At 36.8% G+C, this 17,500-nt stretch overlaps 1 protein-coding gene across 2 annotated transcripts in view; it reads left to right on the top strand.

Moving 5' to 3' along the window:
• csmd3a (CUB and Sushi multiple domains 3a) overlaps positions 1–17,500 on the top strand; it is a 331,891-nt gene that overhangs the window by 146,766 nt on the left and 167,625 nt on the right. For both annotated transcript variants that reach the window (XM_079894353.1, XM_079894352.1), the window contains exons 25-29: positions 6,824–6,950; positions 9,413–9,615; positions 10,601–10,792; positions 12,794–12,932; positions 16,184–16,371. In XM_079894353.1, coding sequence (XP_079750479.1) covers positions 6,824–6,950; positions 9,413–9,615; positions 10,601–10,792; positions 12,794–12,932; positions 16,184–16,371 — 849 coding nt within the window. The remainder of the gene's footprint in view (positions 1–6,823; positions 6,951–9,412; positions 9,616–10,600; positions 10,793–12,793; positions 12,933–16,183; positions 16,372–17,500) is intronic.

Genomic DNA, 17,500 nt, shown 5'->3' with positions numbered 1-17,500 from the left:
ATTCTCCGTTATTCGTCCAAAATATATTTTTTAAACTTTGCCCATGTTTAGCATGAGAATCCATCTCTTTAACAGTGTAAACAACTCTGAATACATGAAACACCATTGTACCCCCCCCCCTTTAAGTAGGTCTAATGTTTATTATGGCTTGGAGCTTATGAAACCCCAAATTTAAAATTAGAATAGCCTATTGTCTAACTGATGTCTTTTCAGTTAAAAAGAAACACAACAACAACGATTCTTAAAATCGGGCGCTTTTAATAAAAAGAGATTATGTGCTACACCACTCACTAAGATATATTGGGAATAATACGGCGCGCTGGTATTCAGTGATATGTTTCGTTTTGAATTTGAGGTGGTAGAACGGATTACGGTCGTGTGTTAATTTACCGAACTGTTACACCACACAGTCTACGTCGGACGGCTTAAATACAAACCAAGTCCAAATAATGGATGTTGCACGGATCTTTTACACCAGCTTTCACTTTCAGCCGTGTTTACTTAAGATGACGACGAATATGATGCGTTGCAGCCGGGTGTTCCTCGCGGCCGCGGGTAGATTGCGTCATCATAGCTTGTGTAGCTTGAGCCAGCTCCCAACGCTCCCAACCCAACTTGGAGAATAGATTAACGGCGATATTTTTTTTATCGCGCGATAAGAGTCTCGCGTTAACGCAGCGCGTTAACGCCGATTACGGCCCACCACTAATATATATATATATATATATATATATATATATATATATATTAATAAATAATGAAGAGAAAGAAAGATATAGTAAATATATAATAAAGAAAGAAAAATATAATGATTTTATGATAAAATATTTATATGAAATATTTAATATATATATTTCTTTCAAATTGTGTTTAATTATGAATATTTAATATTTAAAAAAATTAATTAAAAAAATATATACTGTATAGTTTTTATTTTTCAATAATATTAATAATTTTATCATTTTAATTATTATTATTTTAATTGTTATACATAGTAACATCCAGAGCTGTAGCAAGTAATTCAATAAATGTGAAGAGACATTTTTTAAATTAGGAGTATCCATGAATTATGCACCAGAAAATAAATGGGTTGCATTTTTTATTTCTTCTTGACTGTAAACATATGCAAATCATCCTGGTGTGTTTCCTTTGGCCGGTTGAGAACTACACAGCGTTTAGCTGAGATGTTTCCTGCGTGTGTTTGTGTTTCATTTCTCATTGTAAATCAGAGATTGCTCAAATCCTGAGTTTAATGTATAAAAAGAGCTTAGACTATTAGATAATATTATATTCACGTAGCCTTGAGATTCATACAGAAAATACTCATGGGGAAAATGTCTTTTGAGTACATACTCATTTGGAGAGTGAATGTTCATAATTAGCACGCTGAAAAGACCAGCATATGTTGTGCTTTGGACGCTGGTTTGCTGTTCTCCAGAACGGGATGTTGTCCAGAATTGGTTTCGCAGCTGTGCTTAATTATAGACAACTGAGACGCTCAAACTTCTTAACCTGCAAATCACTCGGAATGACTAGATTGACAGTTTATGCATGCGCTAGTTTAGCAGCAAGACATTGACATCATTTTATTCTTGTATAAATTCTTAATTATCCTACATGCTGTTTTTTATGGCCCCAAATTAATTGAGAGCACATGGATTATTTATACTTTTAAAAATTAATTTGCTGCACTTCATGACCATTTGAACTGTGAAAAGGTCAAACCAGTTATAACACCTAAAACATGCATGTGTAGAAAATGTATATTGGGGGGGGGGGGGGGGGGGAGTGTTATTTGTCAACAACCCAACTTTACATCAATAGCCAGGTCATTCAGATCAGCTTTGCCTATTTAAAACCATATAATAATCATCTTGGAATTTAAACAATAATCAAATTGTTTTAATTACATTTTTTAGACAGTGTAAACCGAGTGAACCAGATCATCACACGTTTGCCTGGAACATATGCCAGTTGTTTTCAGCAGAAGGAATTGTCTTTGGTTTCTTCTTCCTTTCCAATCAGTCGCTTAAAAAGAAAAAAAGAAAAAGAGGATCTATTATGTGCTTTTGCAAAGTCTTGGTTTAGTTATTTTGCTCTACTAGAACAGGTTTACATGCATTAATGTTGATTATTTTCCCCATATTCTCCATTGTTTTGGCTTCCTGTTCGACCAATCAATGTCAGGCAGGGGGGGGGGGGGGGGGGGGGGTCCACATTACAATTTACAGTGATCTGTTATCAGAGGAAACTGTCTAAGTTATGTTTTTCAGAAATGTACATATACAAAGTCACAGTTAGCTAAAAATGTATTAATTTAAACAATGTAATAATTTAATGCAGAAACAGTCAGCTCACTGAAGTAATGAATACTTGATTAGCATTAGTAGAGAATCACTCGAGTTATTCCTTCCATGAAAATGAATATGCTTGTGATTAAAGGAAGTATTTGCATAAAATGGCACTGCAGACATTCTGAGAATTTGCCTTGGGCCAGTTAACTAAAACTAAAACTATTAAAAATCACTTTTAGTAATTAAAAAATAAAGTTGACATAAAATCAAATATAAATATTAGATGAACAACTTGACAAAATGTGGCCAAGGCGACTAACTGAAATAATCTAAGTTTATAAAATAAGTGTAAGTTGAGGTACTTTTGGTCTCTACTAGAACAGGTTTTCCTGCATTAATGTTGATTATTTCCTCATATTCTCCATTGTTGCGGCTCCTCTCTTCCCAGTCTGTCAGTAACGCTCAGGAGTGTTTCCCGTATAACGCTGTAACTCGCTGCTTCACTACTATAGTACGATCATCGTTGAAGAAATCAACTATAGTCACGACTGTTTCCTGAAACCGTATTGTCACAAATTGGTCGTTCAACCCTGTTGGTTAATGATGTCCCGCAGGTTATGGAGTAATAACTACTGTTAATGAATCTGTTTGAGATCAAATTAACGCTAGATGTTTCGCTATACATTACAGACATGACATCTGAGGACTATTCTCAGTTATTTTGCTTTATTTCCAGATTCAATCATAGACTCGTTCTTACACACTAGAACTCAACCTTTTGCCAGTCGTACGACCCACTGAGGCGGGAGATAAATCAGTAGCCTCTCTCCACCTATAGCTGGTGTGTGGTGAGCGCACTGGCGCCGTTGTACTGTGGCTGCCGTCGCATCATCCAAGTGGATGCTGCACACTGGTGGTGGTTGAGGAGAGATCCCCTGATATGATTGTAAAGCGCTTTGGGTGTACAGTAGTACATTTGAAAGCGCTATATAAATGCCTCATTCTTCTTTCTTCTAGCCTAACTGAAATGCCTCTTTAGGCCTATATGCTTATTATAATTAATTTCACGAAAACACACACATATTTTCAATAATTAGGCAGACTATGAGGCAAACTCAGGTTAATGTGACGTTTGAGACCGCCGCTCTGAAAGGATCATATCCAGACGCGGTGGAATCTGGGAAAGTGCTGTTTCCCAGATTCACACACTAACTAGCTGTAGTCCGCCTATTCCTGCCTTTTGTTTCCGTGGCTGCGTACAGTATAATAAGGTCTGGCATAGCAATAGGGCTAGTGTGTGTAACATTACGTAAAGAGAGTAGGACCTTGTCCATTAAGAGCCGTTCGCGGCAATGTGATAGGACAGTTGAAAAATAGCGTTAGAAAGTTACGGCAATAATGATTCAACGTACGACATTCGAAAATACGATTCGTTGGAGGACTGGCTGCGTTTACATGCACAACTTTTGTTTCAGTCGGACTGAATTCATTCCGATTAATGAATCTGAAGGTATGTTTACATGAACGCTAAACACGTGATCGGGTTGATGTGCGCTTTATATGTCACAAGATTCAAAACAAATCAAATCAAAATATATTTTTTGCCATGCGCACACTGCATGAATATACAGAGTTTCTCGCTGTTTGTGCATAATAACCATTATCCTACATTGGTTCTTTATTTGTTTTTAACAGCAGACTTAATATTTATACATTTCTGGTCATAATTTGGAGTATGAGCATATGAACCGTTGTGCCAAAAGCAGTCGTCTGTGGATGAGAGTCTGAAACAAGGACTGGTGGGATGATGCTCCACTTCAGAGACGCTGAGTGAGTGAAAGGAGGATTATAGGATGACGGGACACTCATTTATACGACACTTTATTCAACAGGAACAACAGCTCGTTCATTTCGCTATTTCTACGTCATTGCACAATGCCAGTGCTTTCAGTTTCGGGTTTCAATCCGATCAAGTGTTTACATGTTCTCTCGATCGGATTAGAAAAGGAATAAACCGCCCCTTTCAATCCGATCGAAATTTCATTCGGATCGAGCTCAATCGGATTGATTAAATTGTTTACATGAGGATTTTCAGTCCGATTAAGCCGTCAATGCAATTACTAATGAATGATTTGGTTGCATGTAAACGTAGCCTGTTGCAATGAGCCTTTTGTGAAGCGCACTGATTGGCTGTGCCGGTGTGACACCGAGAACACAGAGAAAGTCTCGCGACCCATTCACTGGTTGAGGAACACCACACTAGAGCTCGTTCACACATGCGCACTCTTCAACAACTACACTTTAAATCTCTTGACAAACTAAAAGACGTAAATGACATTTGTATGTATTCTATAACGACGGACCATAGTTGCTAACGATGCTTTCAGGAAACACACTCCTGTTTAGTTCCTGTCTCTATGAAGCCCCTCCTTCTGAAAAGTACACTGTGCTCTGATTGGTCGGCTGGATCAGTGTGTTGTGATTGGTCGACTGCTTCGAGTGTGTTTGGGAAATGTCCCGCCCCTTACCATAACCTCCAGTTTAACACACTACTAACTAACTCAACCAGGCCCCGCCCCTTTATTCTGCGCATTAATTATTATAATGAGGAATATTGTGACGTGGAAGAAAACTCAAGACTACAATGGAGGTGTTTCAGGAGTTCAGAAACACTGACTCTGATATAGAGAGACTTTGCAGAGCTTTTTCATGCTCAAACAGCAACATTACACACTAAAGAGAGATGGAAAAAGCACAATAGGTCATCTTTATCTTTAATCTCCTGCTTTTGTATCAGCAACGTAGATCACAATGTTTTCAGAACACAGTCTCAGTCTCAAAACGCTCAGGCAAACTATAAAGAAGTTTCACATTAGTTGATCAGTCTTGTAGAGTCATCAATATTTATGGTGGACCAGCGTATTCTTGGCTTTTGTATGATGAAATTGATGAACAATAGAGCAGTCAGAGAGAAGTAGCCGGTCTCTCTGTAGACTGAGCGCTAGAAGCGTCGCCTCGGGGATCCACTCGCTCTTATGACAGCGCCTTGGGAATTTCAACTTCAAAATGGTGCACATCGAGGCTGTGCTAAATATTTCATGCAAAAGCTAGCTGATAAATGTCTCTCTTTATACAGTTATTTTCCCTCTTCACAAAGCAGATCACGTGCAATTATAAAATGTAGCATAAAATATTAATTCGTTTTTCAAGTTGACCGTCCAGATCACTTTCAGTTGTTACTGCACTAGCCCATGTTAACAAAAAAAAAGTACATTTATGTGATTTTTACTCTTTATCATGTGTAAAACATCCATTAAATGTGCGATTAGTTTGCTGCTTGTTAATTCCAAAATGACTGTAAGAATAATGACTGTTTTCGGACAGGTTTTCCCCACTGGGACAAACACATAGTCCTGCGCCAAAATCACATCATTGGTTGATTCAAACAAAGCGTTTCTGTACGCTCAAACAAACAGAGCAATGTTTTTAGATTGCCACAGAATGACTGTGTTCACAACTTTCAGGGGAATCAGTGTCTCTGCTTATTAAACTCAAACAAAACCTTTAAAGTTATCCCTTAAAACACACTAAAATGACATATTTAAACGTTTTTTTCCTTGAAAAACAATTCTTCATGCCTTAAAATATCTTGAATGTAACTCGACACCCTCGCCTCATTTAGTATACGCGGTTCTATGAATATGCAAATTAGCCCCGCCTCCACTCACTCAGCTCAGAGATCCACTGGTTGACGATCACACGTTGATCTGATTGGTTACAAGGTAGTTTGTGACGTCAGAAACACCAGCGATTTCAAAGCGTGTTTTTGAGACTGTCTTTGGTTCACTGCAGTTTTAAGGAGGAAATACTCAGCAATGCTGTCGACTTTACACATGCTTTGTCTTAAAGCACATTAAAAACACCATATAGACACATAAACAACTTTAAAAGCCACAAATCCACACACACTCCAGCTCTAAAGTGGCCTTTGAGAAGATATGAGACATGATAATCTCCAGGGGCCGGCTTTCTTCTTCTGCAGTGTTTGTCTTGTCCGTCTCTGTGTTCGTTCCCATTGTAATGACAGTAGTTTCTCTGTCATAAGGGAACCTGTTCGCTCATGAGTTCAGCGTTTGCTGTAATGCGACACAGAAACAAGCGCTTTAATGAGCGATGTAGTGCAGATATCGTGGCTGAGGCCGCAGTAATGAGTATGATAATACTTCCTTTATTTTTGTGATATATGCAGTGGTCCTCTGCTTCTCATGCAAGACCGAACTCATAAATAATGTGGACAGAGTTTTAACATTAATTAATGGCATGCACAAGGAACGTAGTTAAAAGCAAGCGTCTCTTGCATGCATAATTACAGCCCATTGTTGCATGTCCTCGTCGGGATGATGAGGGGGTGTCGGATCCAGAAACACAGTCTCCACAGAACTCATCATTAATGGCAGGGAGAATGCATCTCGTCTTCGTCGTGGGTGGGAGTTGACAGCGCAATAACTTCTGCTTTTGATCTATTGTAGCGGAGTGTGGGGGAAGTTTTAAAGGTGAATCGTCTGGACGCATACTCTCTCCTGGATACCCTTTTCCATATGACAACAACCTGCGCTGCACATGGAGCATCGAGGTGGACCCCGGCAACACCGTCAGGTGACTGCTTATTAATTAGAAGGAAACGCAGATCATTAAAGGGATAGTTCACCCCAAAAATTTAATTAGCCCATGATTTACTCACAAGCCATCCTAGGTGTATATTCTTCTTTCAGACGAATACAATGTGTACACTAATAATATACATTTAAATTGTTATTATGATTTGTATGCACACAGAACACTACAAATAATGTAAATATGTAATATAAAACCACCACCACTAATAATATTAATAATTGCATTAATCAAAAATAAGGCCAACAGACAGAGCTCCTTATAGTTGTTTTTCATCCAAATAATTGAAAGTAATTCCACACTGTAAAAAAATAAAAAAATAAAAATATATATATATATTTTCATGATTTATCACAACATTTTTTCTGTCAAATCAAATCAATAATTTATGTGGTTCAGATAACATAATATTTTGAGCTTCTGTTGATTAAACCATTCTCCTTTATTGTATTACCTAAAAATTTTAATTTCAATGAACTCAACATTTTAAGGCAATCATGTTACTTTAAGTTAAACCAACTAAATCCCCTTCATGAAGTGTCCCCTTCAAATCTGATTTGATGCATTAAAAACTATAACATTTTATAATAAATTCAAAGACACACAAAACATTTTGCACATGTTGGGATTGATAAATCAGTGTAGGGTTGGCTATCGATTGAATTTTGAAGTTTCAATTCTAATGTGGTAAAAAGCTGAACACCATGAACCATCAGCAGGCTAAAGGACACGTCTAAACTTTTGCCTATGGTTTTAACAGTATCACAGCAAAAATAACTTGCCTAACTATAAAAATCCAAACGCTATTAAAAACAAGTAAACAGTCAGAACAGATAAATGTGTTAGCAATAGCACGCACACATAAATAAAACTGAACAAATATACAAATTGCATGTAGATCTAGATCCAGTGTTCAGGAAAATATAGATTAATATTTATTAAACTCACTAAAGTTATTCAGTCAAGATCAGTGAGTGATGTTCTATTTGTATTTTGTTGTTTGATTAGCATTAATGACTCAGGTTTATTAGGCTGCTGTCACTTTAAGAGATAACGCATGGATCTAATTTCTGATGCATCGTATTTATGCATACGCTCACTTAAGACAAAACTGACTGTGTTTACGAGCATAATCCATGAAATGCAAGAAAGAGAACTCAGTTCAGTGTTCGCGTGCTGTATGAGAGGCGGCTTTCTGTGCGCGTGAACACAGGAACAGATGAGCAGAATCCAAATGTTCACTATTATTAAGTCACTGGCATAGTGATGGGAAAAACAAAGCTTTTTGAAACTTCGAATCAATTGCATCGCAAAATGATTCACTGTTTCGAAGCGCTCACGACGCCACATGCTGGCGACCCCTGCTGGTCAGAACAGTGTACATGCAACGAAAACCAAACATGCACAAAACACTTTTACAAAGCAATTGCAAATGTTTTATTGAAGGTGTAATCAAGTACCGTAAATGCAATTAATAAATCATCCAATGCCATTAAATATGAAGTGTCTTTATAATATGTGATATTTTTTTAAATGGTAGGGTTTTGTTTTATGGATAGCTTGGTTAATCAGACCATTAAATCAGACCATTAACAACTCTTTTATGAACAAATTTATAAAATTGAACTGAAATCATGCAGGTAAAAATCATATGCAGTTCATGAGATCGCCCCCTAGTGGCGAATCATTGGAATTACGAATTACGAAAAATGTGAACAAACCCTTGTTTACTGAAATCACGTGACTTTGGCAATTTGATACACACTTCGAATCACTGGTTCGAAACAAATGATTGGCAAAATATCTTTACGAAGCGTGTTTCGAAAGCGCTCATCACTTCGACAGAGCCCGTTATTAGAAGAACTGCATAGGAACGAGTCAAGCTTATTAATGTAAAACAGATTACATTGACCTGACCTGAAGTGAAGTATATCTACCGATGTAAATGTCATTTTATTTTCTCATGATTGAGGTCTTTGACCTTTGTTTATGGCGCTGCGCTTGTCTTTACTGGATGAAGGTCACGCTTGCGGAGTACATATATTATTAATAAGTCTGCTTTTATGATTGGTAGCACTTTACAGTAAAGCCCAATTTACTAACAGAAGTATTATTCATTGTACAGGTAAGTTCATGTTAACTAAATTGTGAAGTCTTTTTATAGTATTTTCAGTTCAATTTGATAAATTTGTACACATTTAATGACACATTTGTTGGTCTGATTAACCAAGCGCCCCATAAAACAAACAGAACAAGCCTTACCATTCAATAAAATATCACATACTATAAAGACACCTCATATTTAATGGTATTAGATGATTTATTAATTGCATTTACAGTACTTGATTTATCTTATTATTAGATTGATTAGATTGCGTTAAGTGTTTTTGTGCACATGAGAGTTTGAGTGTGAATCAGAGGCTTTAATGTGCGTGTGTTTCCAGTCTGCAGTTCCTGGCGTTCGACACGGAGGCGTCTCACGATATCCTGAAGGTTTGGGACGGACACCCGGAGAACGAGATGGCTCTGAAAGAAGTGAGTGGATCTCTGTTGCCCGACGGCATCCACAGCACTCTCAACGTCGTCACTGTCCAGTTCGAGACCGACTTCTACATCAGCAAATCTGGATTCGCCATCGACTTCTCAAGTAAGACCAGTTTCACACTCCAGAGCTGATAATGGGTGCGAAACATCTTCATTAAGGGTGGATGGCATGACTACAATCTTATATCATTTTCTGAGCTAAAGTCATTTTATTGTATATAAAATATATAACGGTGCATATCGTGATTATATAATTTCGTGATTGAGAATTTCAAACCCTTCATATTGCTTCAGAACTTTTACCTATTTTATACTGTATGAACATAAATGTTGCTGTTTATTTCTATAAGGTAACATCGGTGCATATTAATACATATTTCAGTATTATTTATAAGTATTTCAAAAGTTTGGGGTCTGTAAGATTTATCTTTTTTTTTATGCTCATCAAGGCTGCATTTATTTGATTAAAAATACAGTAAAAATTGTAAAATATTATTATAATGTAAATCATCTGTTTTCTATGTGAATATATAGTAAAGTGTAATTTATTCCTGTGATCAAAGCTGAATGTTCAGCATCATTACTCCAGTCTTCAGTGTCACATGATCCTTCAGAAATCACTCTAATATGATGATCTGATAATCAAGAAACATTTATGATTCAATGATATCAATGTTGAACACAGTTCATATTTGCATGGAAACCGTGACAGATTTAATTTTTCAGGATTCTTTGATGAATAGAAAGTTTCAGCGTTTATTTGAAATCGACATCATACGTGTCTTTACTGTCACTTTTGTTCCCAAACTTCTGAATGTAATTGCCTGAAGAGAATAATGGTTCCTCTGTTTGAAGAAAGAAAAAGCCATTTCGAGGTAAATGCATAAAAAGCGCATCCATTAGCAAGTGATTGTTCAGTTCTGCTCCACGCCAGCATTAGCTCGTGTTCTGCTTAGCCGGAGCCCCCGGTGAGACATTGTGCTCGCTTCCGAGGCCATGCAACCTCTTTTCCGAGCGGGAAACTGTCCCTCCTGCTGAGATTTCCCAGTAAGTGAAAAGCAAGCTGGTCACCGTTCCCGTTTCTGCAGGTTCGGTGGCGACGGCCTGCCGGGATCCGGGAACGCCGATGAACGGGAGTCGCAGCGGAGACGGAAAAGAGCCGGGAGACGCCGTGACCTTCGCGTGTGATCCGGGATACGACCTGCAAGGAGAACCCAGGATCACCTGCATCCAGGTGGACAACAGGTTCTTCTGGCAGCCCAGTCCTCCCACGTGCATCGGTGAGGTTTACTCAAACACCAGCTCCTCATTTCACACCTGTCAGCTCCAGAATAACCAGAAGAAATGACTCTTTATAATGATAAATCTGTCTGAGGGAAGTTTCTGATCGCGTGCCCAGTCAGCGCTTGCTCTTCTGGGTTATTGGAAACTGGGGTAAAGAATCATGACTTCCCGTGATAAATGATTCTGGGATACTGCATTTATTTTGTGGACCTATTTTCTTAAGTTTGAATCACATTTAGACGTTTTAAAGGTCAATCCGGTTTAAAGCCAGACCTGGAGCTTAAGAACAGTTTATCCTATCAGCTTTGCTCATGAATATTAATGATGTGATTTGCATTTTTTTTTTTTTTTTTGGTTACACTTTATTTCAAGGTGTCATTGTTACAGTGTAATGATATATTTAAGTACTGAGTAATATTAAGCAACTACAGTCAAACCAAAACATGTTCTTTGAGGGAAGTTTCTGATCGCGTGCCCAGTCAGCGCTTACTCCTCTGGGTTATTGGAAACTGGGGGGAAAACTTCCCGACTTCCCGTGATAAATGCTTCTGGGATACTACATTTATTTTGTGGATAGAGGGAACCTATTTTCTTAAGTTTGAGTCACATTTAGACGTTTTAAAGGTCAACCCGGTTTAAAGCCAGACCTGGAGCTTAAGAACAGTTTATCCTCTCAGCTTTGCTCATGAATATTAATGATGTGATTTGCATTTTTTTTTTTTTTTTGGTTACACTTTATTTTAGGTGTCATTGTTACAGTGTAATTATACATTTAAGTACTGAGTAATATTAAGCAACTACATGTACTTACTATAGGGTTAGGGTAGGATTAGGGGTTGGTTGAGGGTTAGTTGCATGTAATTATGCATCATTTACTGTTATTACTATGGTAAGTACATGTAATATGTAACAAAGATGCTGTAAAATAAAGTTTTACCCTTTTTTTTATGACTTTCACTGAATGATATATCAGCCAACACTGTAAACCCGAATAAGTTGGCAAAACTCAAAAAAATGCAAGGCAATCAGTTAGCAGAACTGGCAGACTTTTATTTTGTACTTATACATTTTAATAGTTCTTAACTTGAAATGTTTGAGTACACTGATTCAAACATTTAACTTAAAACTTTCATGTAATCTCAATGTCAACACTTTTATTAGTATGAACGTAGCTAGCTTTAACAAGCTAGTTTGCTAACACACTAATTTGTTAACATATTAACAATAGTATGTAATACAGTAGCACTTGCTGTATGAGTGCAGTAATATAAAGGTTTTATTTGCTCTCAAACTAAGCTCATGCACCACTTGTCACCATGATGTTAACTATCCTAAAACCAACATTAACAGAAATTCTTCCAAATTAGCAAAACAAAACATTAATCACTACTAAATCTCCTACTTAACATTAATCTTGCAAAAAACAAAACAAAAAAACAGCATTATATTACACTTAATTTTAGCATTTACTCTCCCTTTCGAGCGCCATCGGCAAAGCATGCTGGGAAATTGAAATCCCAGCCCGAATTCAAGTCAAGTCAAGTCAAGTCAAGTATATTTGTATAGCGCTTTTCACAATACAGTATCAAAGCAGCTTCACAGTATTAAATTAAAATAATACAACAAGGTTTGTTTCTAGTGGAATTTATTGATTGATAAAATAAAATTAAATATCCCCAAAATATCTTATAATATTAAGTAATATTCAGTTAAACTTAAGTTCGTCTAAATTAAAAGAATTAATTTAATAAAACTCAAAACAATGAAACAGTTCAGTTTACTTAGAATATATCAGTTCTGTGAACTTGAAAGAAAAAGAAAGTGCTAAATACTTGATTGACTGAACTAATAAGTTTAATTTAAGTTTGTCCCACTCAAACCAATTCATTATTTTCAGCGTTAGGGTTTAGTGAGATTTATTGAGATAAACTTGCATGCTATAGGCAGGGGGGAAAGACTGAACTTTATTACCGCTGCTCATAATCTGTGTTTTCCAGCTCCTTGTGGCGGAAACATCACAGGCTCGTCCGGATTCATCCTGTCTCCTAACTTCCCCCACCCGTACCCACACAGCAAAGACTGTGATTGGTTCATCACGGTCCATCCTGATTATGTCATCTCCTTGGCTTTTATCAGGTAAGATCTTAGCTAATTAAATGACATTATGAAAACTGTATGAAAATATAAAATAAAACAGAAGAAATGTAATTACTCTACAGTTTATTCCACATTACTCTAAGTGTTGCAAACATCAAGTATTTTGTTGTAGTACCGGTCAAAAGTTTGGAAACATTACTATTTCACTGTTTTTAAAGAAGTCTCTTACATTTATTTGATCAAAAATGCAGAAAAAAAAATGTAATATTATGAAATATCATTACAATTTAAAATAATGGCTTTCTGTTTTAATATACTTTCAGATATAATTTATTCATGTTATTAAAGAGTTTTCAGCATCATTACTCCAGTCTTCAGGGTCACATGATCCTTCAGAAATCATTCTAATATGATGATTTATTATCAATGTTGGACTATTTTTTTAATAACCTGTGATACTTTTTTCAGGATTCTTTGATGAATAAAAAAAAAAAAAAAAAAAAAAAAAGAACAGCATTTATTTAAATTATAAATCTTTTGCAACAATATACACTATCATTCAAAAGTTTGGGGTCAGTGTTTCTTTCATTTTTTTTGGGGGGGGGGAAAGAATCAAAGAATCCTGAAAAAAGTATCCAAAAACATATTAAGCAGCAAAACTGTTTCCAACATTGATAATAAACTAGTGCTAGGCAACGATTAATCGCATCTAAAATAAAAGTTTGTGTTTGCATAATATATATGTGTGTGTACTGTGTATAATTATTTTGTATATAGAAATACACACACATGCATGTATAATTTTAAGAAAAATGTGTTATATATTAAATATTTATATATTTATATAAAATATAAAATATATATATATACAGTATATTCATGCAAATATTTCTTAAATATATACATGCATGTGTGTGTATTTATATGTACAAAATAATTATACACAGTACACACACATATATATTATGTAAACACAAACTTTTATTTTAGATGTGATTAATCGTGATTAATCGTTGCCCAGCACTAATAATAAATTATCATATTACAATGAAGGATCATGTGACCCTGAAGACTGGAGTAATGATGCTGAAAATTCTTTAATAACATGAATAAATTATATCTGAAAGTATATATTAAAACAGAAAAACATTATTTTAAATTGTAATAATATATCACAATATTACTTGTTTTATTTTTCTGTATTTTTGATCAAATGAATCAGAAGAGACTTATTTCAGTTTCCAAACTTTTGACCTGTACTCTAAACATTACTATATATATATTGATTTCACAACTCATAATCTTAAGTTTTATCTTATTTATTCAAATGGCAAGTTTCCCCCCCTAGAACCTCATCCTTTGAATAAGACTTTTCATGCATTCATTACAGTCTGAAGATGGATACGCCACATGGACATTTTTGTCAAAAAATATCAAACTGAATTTTTGAACAGGTTCATCATAGAGGAAGATGTATTCAAGTCATTGTCAGTGTGATTTGCATTTTTAATGCATCTTTGAATAAATTATTACATCCCAAACATATAAAATCCGTGTCACATCGCTGACCCATAACCGCTCCCATCTTCAGCTGTAAATTGGAGTATGGTGTTGATATCAGACTGAGATCAGTGCACCAAAGGCCCAATTAATTTCAAATTAACATATGACTTGTAATTGTGTTTTTATCAGCATGGTAATTGGGAAAAGATTCCTCAAGATAGATGAGATGACTCACAGTGACATTATTACAGTATTAACAAAACCGTCTCAAATTAATGGCGTATTGTTGGTGCAGTTTTGGGAGAGTAAACAAATCTTCATAATGACATGAATATGACCGTCTGCTGTCACTGCGGTCCTCAATGTGAAGTGCAGCGTTTCCCAAAGCATCGCTCTGCCGCTCATGAGCATTTTCCACCCACATCATAATATTTCCCCGCCTGAAACATACAGAAAAGGCTCTTGAAAACATGTTCTGCCTCTGATGACCCACAAGGTCTTTCAGGAAGATCACTCTGTGAAAGCTTGTGGTGTTGTCAACAAGCACTTGATAAATGTTCATGCTTGTTTTCTCTTTCCTGTTTTACACACTCTATGAGCATTTCGCATTTCCGCAGCGAGATTTAAAGGGCTAGTTCATGCAAACAATGAAAGTACTGTCATTATTTGCTCACTCTCGTGTCATTTTGAACTCGTATGCTGCTATTTCTTCTGTGGTACACAAAGGGAAAAAACTACCCTTCACACAGATGTGATTCATTCGTGACATTGATAAAGCTACAAAATGTACATCAAAGGGGACATATCATGAAAATATGACTTTTCCCGTGTGTAAGTGCTGTAATCGGTGCTTCTACCAACACAGAAAACTGAAAACTTTTCGGTGAGTCTTTCTCTGCAAGCATGTTATAAAATAAGCCGATCAGATTTCGCTCTCCTTCTGACGTATGAAGAGGATCTTATTATAATATTACCGGCCCTTAATCTGCACGTTTACACACACCAGCCGACATTTGGTTCCACACGCGCCAACAGAGACCAGTTCTAACGCACTGATGAAGATCCAGCAGAGCCTGAAGCTGTTCTGTGGTTGAGCTCAGACTGAACACTATTGACCAGAACATGTCACCGCTGTCTTATAAACACCTCAGGAACTGTGGACACTTGTGGAGGAGTTAAACATGATGATGAGATGATCAGTGTAACTCCACAACAACTACAGAAATGTCTCCACTAACATCCAGAAGCTCTTCCTGAGTCTCTCCGTAAGGCTGCACTCGCTACTGGTTATTCTGGGATTCTGGATGAGGGAGATTGGCCTGTTCTGTTATTGCCGGAGTTTCTGAAGCTCGTGTAAAGACTCCGCCCTCTTCTGAACGGAGGCGGAGCTAAAGCTCATTTGCATTTAAAGGGACACACACAAACGGCGTGTTTTTGTTCACACCCAAAAAAGGGCAAATTTATAATAAATGATCTGGGGGGAATTATGAGTTGAAATTTCACAGACACTTTTTGATGAAACCATAGATTTATATTACATCTTGTGACAAGAGGCATAATATGTCACCTTTAAAACACCATATCAAAGTGGTTATGCTTATATTCCTTCTCATATAGTCTTCTAAAGTCTCACTTTTCTGGAGTTTTTTGTCTTTTTCGGCCCCCAATGATTTGCAATGACATCTTGACAGAATTTTCATTAGTGTTTGGGTGAATTGGATAGAAAAAGTCAATAGATCGTCCTGTAAATTGTGTTCTGATTCTAATCTGTACGCTTCATCTCTCAGTTTCAGCATTGAGCCCAACTATGACTTCTTGTACCTCTACGACGGGCCTCACAGCAACAGTCATCTGATCGGCACATTTCAAGACAGCAAGTTGCCGGAGAAGGTTGAAAGCAGCTCGAACATCATGCACATCGCCTTCCGCAGCGACGGCTCCGTGAGCTACACCGGCTTCCATCTCGAATACAAGGGTAAGTGCGCTTTGGTTTCGGCATGCTAGTCAAAGCCCCGAAAGAACTGGGTTTGTGCCCTTGAGCGATGCACTTAATGATTTTTATTGATTGGGACGGCACGAGGGTGAGTAAATAATGATATCTTTAGGTGATCTGTTTCTTTAACTCTTTCCCCGCCAGTTTTTCTGGCAATCCGTGTTTTCACTGTTATACGGTAGGGGGCGCTGTTATGGCTCTTCTGAAATAGAACATCTCTGGATCCAAAAACATGCGAAGAAGAAGATCTGCATAAACCAGAAGCCCTGCGTCTCAATGTTCATAGTACTATCCATCCTAAATAGTACGTGAGATTAAAATAAGTGTGTCCCAAAGCATGGGAAGTGTGAATCCGTGCTCATTATAACAGCTAATATTACCCATGATCCATTGTGTTTTGGAAGAGAAACTACAAACACGAGTAAAAAATGTTAAAAAACTACAGTACAAAACATGGCGGATATGCGCGACCGACGGCGAGAGGTTTAGATAAAGGTTTGAGTGACTAATCAAAGTTTAACTTGATAAAAAAAAAAATGTGTATGTAATGTTAGCCGTATTATATTTAATCTGCAATAACTTTTATAAAGATCCGTTTGGCCATTAACTTTTAAATGCATCATTATGCATGAATATGAGGAGAGCCTCCGCATGAAAGATCAATTCTGCATTTCTCTGAATGAAATGTGGAGGATTTTAACTGTGACAAGATGATTGACAGGTCAATTTACTGTGTCAAGATGATTGACAGGTCAGTTTACTGTGTCAAGATGATTGACAGGTCAGTTTACTGTGACATGATGCGACAGAGAACAACCATTAAAGACGTTATTGTATGACGTGATAGTATGTCTCAAAACTTGTCTACTCTTTTGCTACACACTCAAAAGAATCTGCTTTTTCTTTACAAAAAGAGTATATACTTTAAGTAGGAGAACTGAGATGGAGTGGATAGAAGTTTGATGATTACGCTCGTGATCGTTGTTGTATTTTTATCCCGATGTAACCTCGATATCCTTCTAAAACATAACCATTATGTCTGCTGCTGTCAAATATTGCCCTTACCTTCAGATTAGAGATGTAAGATGTCGATTCGGCGGAGCCTCTGGCC

Source organism: Squalius cephalus (assembly GCF_949319135.1).
Source record: "Squalius cephalus genome assembly, chromosome: 15".
NCBI lineage: Eukaryota > Metazoa > Chordata > Actinopteri > Cypriniformes > Leuciscidae > Squalius > Squalius cephalus.
Note: the sequence above shows the minus strand (reverse complement) of the source record. Positions and strands in the feature narration are given on the sequence as shown.